The following is a 6,099-nucleotide window of genomic DNA, read 5'->3' on the forward strand; positions in this document are numbered from 1 at the left end:
TGCTTGATGACAGTGAAACCTCATCTAGAGTTTTTCTCTTTGATGATACGTTGTTGCTGGTAGTCCTTACCGCCACAATGTTTGATATCAAAGAGGATGATATCTCTAGGAACCTTTGCAAGCTAGATGCTACCACCTTGGGAATTATCACTAAATAGCGAGCTTTTAGTTCCCTCCATTAGGTTCCTGAAATAGTAGTATGAAGCAAACACGCTACGTGTTGTTTCCTTGATATTGCCATGCATATCTCTGTATTGTCATGTTTGTGTGCGTCTCTCCTATGGTTATGTCGTTTCGGCATTATTTGATGGTGTTACCATGCTTGTTCGTCTAGTATGTTTCTTGTCATGCTTGTCCGTCTAGTATGTTTCTATTTCACGCTATCAACCACGTGCTCTCATGCATGTATATGTGTATTGCATCGTCACTCATGCATTGTATTTGTCTCGTCATTTTGTCACGGGAAGTCGGAAGGTCCGCATCACCTTCTTAGATGCATGCATGGGGCACCATGGTAATGACTATAAATGAACCATGATGCTCAATGCCTTGTGGGTAAGAAGAGGTAATCTTCCGAGCTCTCGTGTCTGTAAAATGCATTTGTGTCATGCATAGCATAAGCATTCCTTCATGCATTCATCATATTTCCTCCGTGATAGGGTGTCGAAGTATTGATCAAATAGAATTTTTCATTCTAGCAAAACATGGGATCAAATCAAGCACCCTTGTTTAAGAAAAGGTTCTATCACGTCAAAATTAAAAGCCCAGAGGTTGCCAGTTTGCAATAATTGGGGTAATTGATGGATCAACTCCAACATCAAGCTTTCCGCAAGACATATGGAAAGATCTAGGATATGGCTATGATAGAAGTCTCTGTTGAAGCCATGGCGTCCCTCACTAAGATGCTTCACGTTTGGGGACTTTCAGTTAGTACCGATTGTAGAAGAGTTTGAAGAGATCTTGGGATGTCTGCTAGGAGGAAGAAAGCTATATCTTTTTTGTGGGTTCTATCCCTCCATGGCGAGAATAGCCAAGGTATTTGAAATATCGGCGCAAGAATTGGACCGAGTAAAACAAAATAAAAATGGGGTGGTCGGAATACCGAGGAAGCACTTGGAGGAGAAAGCGAAGGCTTTGGCGGATCAAGGTGAATGGGTTTCATTCGTTGATGTCTTGGCGCTATTGGTATTTGGAGTCATCCTTTTTCCAAATGTGGATGGGCTAGTGGATTTAGCAGCGATCAACGCCTTCCTTGCTTATCACCATAGCAAAGAAAGCCCGGCCATTACTATTTTGGCCGATGCCTATGACATACTTGAACGAAGATGTGAGAAGAGTGGCACAAGGATTGTCTGTTGCACACCCGCTCTTTATGTATGGTTGGTCTCGCACCTCTTTCATCATGAAAGTAGACCTGTCTATGCCCTGCAAGGTCACCACATGTGCGCTGAGAAAGGAAAGGCAAATTGGGAGCAACTCTTGGCTAGTATGGTAGGGGCATCCATTAATTGGTTCCCCCGATGGAAGAAAGGAAGAGTTGGGGTTTTGTCCTCATGTGAGGGGTTCTCGAACATCCCCTTGATGGGAATGAGGGGTTGTATCAATTATAATTCCGTCCTTGCCATAAGACAACTTGGCTACCCCATGAGAGGGGTGCCATCGGAAGAAAGTATCACGCCCTTCATCGCACGGGGTTTCAGTTACCCCAATGCAATGATATTTCAAAGGGTCCGAAAGGCATGGAGTGCGGTGCAAAGAAAGGATAAGGAGCTTAGGGGAAACAAAAATGGGATCGTTGGCGGCTATTACAAGTGGCTGAAGGCTTGGACGCAAGAGTTAGATTGGCTTCCAAAGGTAAAGGTTTCAAGTGAGGAAGAGGCTGAAACCCCTGAGGAGAGCAAAAAGGTGCAAGCCTTAATGGCCAAACTTGAAAGGGCGTAAACGGTCAAGGAAAAATTCAAGACGACGACAATCAAAGTCCAAAAAGAGTGCAACGAGCTGAGAGACGTCAATGTGGCCATAGCCGAAGCATTGGAACGGGAAACAAAGAGGGCCCGAAAGGAAGAATGGGGCCGAAACAAGTTCCGAGGGGCTTGTAGAAGCAAGCTTCATGATGATGAATCAAGTTGATTCAAGTAGTTTTGATGATGAAAAAGATGATGACAAAAAGCCCAAAGAATGATTTCAAGATTAAGACAACAAGTTCAAGATCGAGATAAATTTCAAGTTTCATGAGAAGAAATCAAGAAGATTCAAGAATCAAGAGAAGTTTGATTTCAAGATTCAAGAGAAGATGAATTCAAGATTCAAGAGAAGAAATCAAGAAGACTTCACAAGGGAAGTATTGAAAAGATTTTTCAAAAAACAAACATAGCACGTTTTTGTTTTTCAAAAGAGTTTTCTCAAAATTTTCTAAGTTACTAGAGTTTTTATTCTCTGGTAATTGATTACCAGTTTCCTGTAATCGATTACCAGTGGCAAAGTTTGATTTCAAAAGCTTTTAACTGAATTTGCAACATTCCAATTGTTTTTTAAATGGTGTAATCGATTACAATATATTGGTAATCGATTATCAGTGTATCTGAATGTTGAAATTCAAATTCAATTGTGAAGAGTCACATCTTTTCATAAAATGCTTTGTGTAATCGATTACATGGTTTTGGTAATCGATTACCAGTGATAAGTTTTGAATAAAAATCAAGAGATGTAACTCTTCCAATGGTTTTCAGGTTTTTCTCAAGGTTATAACTCTTCCAATGGTTTTTCTTGACCAGACATGAAGAGTCTATAAAAGCAAGACCTTGACTTGCATTTCAATAACTTTTCATATATACTTTTACAACCTTTGAATCTCTTTGAACATCTTTTTGAACTTCTTCTTCTTCTTCTTCCTTTGCCAAAAGCTTTCTGAGTTTTCTGGTTTCCAAACCTTGTTCTTTCATAGAAAACAAAAGTGTGCTATATCTTTTCATTCTCTTCTCCTTTTGCCAAAAAGAATTCGACAAGGACTAACCGCCTGAATTTTTTTGTGTGTCTTTCTTCTCCCTTTTCCAAAAGAATGAAGGACTAACCGCCTGAATTCTTTTGTGTCTCCCTTCTCCTTTTTCAAAGAATTCAAAATGACACAGTCTAAGAATTCTTTTGATTCTTCCCTTTCCCTTAAACAAAAGATTTCAAAGGACTAACCGCCCGAGATATCTTTTGTTTCCCCTTCACAAAGTTTCAAAGGACTAACCGCCTGAGAACTTTGTCTTAACAAATTGGAGGGTACATCTACTTGGGTTGTTGTAACTGAGAACAAGAGAGGGTACATCTCTTGTGGATCAGTTCAAGTGGAGGGTACATCCACTTGGTTGTTCAAAGAGAACAAGGGAGGGTACAGCCCTTGTGGATCTTTGCTTGTAAAGGCTTTTACAAGGTTGAAAAGAAATCTCAAGGATCACAGGTCGCTTGGGGACTGGATGTAGGCACGGGTTGTTGCCGAACCAGTATAAATTCTTGTGTTTGTCTTCTTCTTCCCTACACTCTTTAATTTCCGCTATGCATCTTAATTATCGCTTTTACTTTTGGTTAAGTTTCTATTTCTGTTCTATACTTTCTTAACTTTGTAGTAAAAGCCTAATTAAATCTAGTAACATTAAGAAGGATAAGTTTTTTTTTTTAATTAGTAAAGGTTCACTAATAATTAATTCAACCCCCCTTCTTAATTATTCCGAGGCCACTTGATCCAATAGGGCTTTGTGCGACAGCAATAGTGAGCTCAAGCTTTGAAGGGCCGAGAGAGACCAGTCAAGAGTCGAGGGCATGATATTAGAGGACAAGTTGAAGGCTTCTCAAAGGTCAAAGAGGAGTTTGTCTGAACAATTGAGTAGGACGGAATGAAACATGTGGGCCATCATTGACCAATATAGAGAGAAACTAAATCTAGCTTCAACCCATGAACAAAGGCTAAAGGATGAGTATACAAAGGTATTGGTCCTGCAAGCAGAAAGGGAAGCAAGGGAGAAGGTAATAGATTCATTACACAAAGAAGCAATGATGTGGATGGATAGGTTCACTTTCACCTTGAATGGAAGTTAAGAGCTTCCCAGACTGCTAGCCAAAGCCAAGACAATGGCGGACGTGTACTCGGCTCCCGAGGAAGTTCATGGGCTCCTCAATTATTGTCAGCACATGATCGATTTGATGACCCACATAATTAGCAACTGTTAAGGCGTTTGTATTTTCGCTTTAATGAACAATTTTGTTCCTTAATAAAAATGAGTTTGGTTCAATCCTATGTCTTTGCTCAAAGTTCTGCGTGAGTCCAATACTTCGACAACTTATCTTTATCATGCATTCATATTTATTTCTTTGTCGCATTACTCACTACATTTTTTGTTCTTTAGCAGTAAACACCATAACTAAACATGCTTTAAGGCACCCCTATCAATCCCATTCCAAAACTAGAGTCATGGGTGACATAGAAGAGGTGCAAGAACAAATGAAGGCCGATATGAAGGCCTTGAAGGAACAAATGACCTCCATGATTGAGGCCATGTTAAGCATGAAGCGAATGATAGAAAGCAACACGACCACAACAGCCATCACTAGTGCCGCTGCTGAGGTAGACCCGACCCATCCCTCCGCCATAAACCAAGCAAACCAACCCATCCCGGACGTGTTAGGTCAAGGAAGAGAGGTGTTGGGCAGCACCGGCGGTCCACACGTGGGGCATAATAAGAATGCTTACCCCTATGGTTTACCCCCCCCCCCCCAAATATACGCCACCTACCATGCACATGCCTAACGAGAATGCTAATCACGTTGTTCCCGTTACCTTTAAGGGTCAGCAACCCCAGCCTATAGGGGGAGCCCGTGAAGAACCTCGGGAGCATGCTCAAGGTGACTTCGACCTGTACCCCACATTCACCACCAAGGATCGGCATTTAATGCTATGCCTCAACCCAATACCGCAGGAGCTCCTCAACCCCGCCCGCTACAACCGCTGCATTTCTCAGTAGGGGGGCCGCCTCCAGCAGTGGAAGGGAAAGAGAAACTTGATCTCATCGAGGAGAGATTAAGGGATGTTGAAGGGTTTGGTGATTACCCTTCCACTGACATGGCAGAATTGTGTTTGGTACTTGATGCTGTCATTCCCCCAAAATTCAAGGTACCAGATTTTGATAAATACAAGGGGACCACTTGCCCAACAATCACCTGAAGATGTACTGTCGAAAAATGGGGGCATACTCCAGGGACGAGAAATTGTTAATGCATTTCTTCTAAGAAAGTTTGGCCTAAGCGGCGGTCATCTAGTATACCAATTTGGTGGCTTCTCGTATCTGCACATGGAAGGACTTGATTACTGCCTTCATTAGGCAGTACCAATACAATACCGACATGGCTCCCGACATAACCTAGCTGCAAAATATGAGCAAGCGGAAGCATGAGTCCTTTAAGGAGCACGCCCAATGGTGGAAGGACTTGGCAGCACAAGTGGCACCCCCCATGGTAGAAAGAGAGATGATCATTATGATAGTGGATACGCTGTCAGTGTTCTACTACGAAAAGTTGGTGGGATATATGCCCTCTAGCTTCGCAGATTTAGTATTTGCAGGCGAGAGGATCGAAGTAGGCCTGAAAAGAGGGATGTTCGATTATGTTACCCCTTTTGGCACGAGCAATAGGAGATTTAGGGCAAGTGGGGCAAAGAAGAAGGAAGGAGAAGCCCACATCATGACTTCAGCTCCTACTTGGCCGAAGCCCCAACAAACCCCTCACAACACTTACCAATATGCCCAACATCAACCGAGCTTTTCGGCCAGAATCAAAAACCCCTCCAATCCAGCACCCGTCCAGCAAAGGGCACCCGCTCAACCACAAAGGGCCCCCACTCAAAACTCAGCTTCTACATAACCTCACCCCGCCGGCAACTCCAATCCAAGCACAAGTGCCAATTCGGGAAGGAATTTTCAGGTAAAGAAACTTGCGGAATTCGCTCCCATCTCGATGCCGTACGCAGACATGCTACCATCTTTGATCGCCAACCAAATGGTGGTGGTGACCCCCAGGAAGATTTTCCAGTCTCCGTCCCCTCGATGGGGGTGTCCCGGGGCA

General features: G+C 42.9%; 2 protein-coding genes across 2 annotated transcripts; both read left to right on the forward strand.

The window, feature by feature from the left end:
* Positions 1-1,017: 1,017 nt before the first annotated feature.
* LOC121174853 (uncharacterized) lies at positions 1,018-1,941 on the forward strand. The gene has a single exon (XM_041015279.1). It carries the CDS (start codon positions 1,018-1,020, stop codon positions 1,939-1,941), a length of 924 nt encoding a protein of 307 aa, XP_040871213.1.
* Positions 1,942-4,453: 2,512 nt separating this feature from the next.
* On the forward strand, positions 4,454-5,203 carry LOC113001673 (uncharacterized). The gene is made up of 2 exons (XM_026128570.1): positions 4,454-4,739; positions 4,959-5,203. The coding sequence occupies exons 1-2, from the start codon at positions 4,454-4,456 to the stop codon at positions 5,201-5,203; spliced, it is 531 nt and encodes a 176-aa protein (XP_025984355.1).
* The last annotated feature ends 896 nt before the right edge of the window (positions 5,204-6,099 follow it).

Source organism: Glycine max, chromosome 5 (genome assembly GCF_000004515.6).
Source record: "Glycine max cultivar Williams 82 chromosome 5, Glycine_max_v4.0, whole genome shotgun sequence".
In the NCBI taxonomy this organism is placed as follows: domain Eukaryota; kingdom Viridiplantae; phylum Streptophyta; class Magnoliopsida; order Fabales; family Fabaceae; genus Glycine; species Glycine max.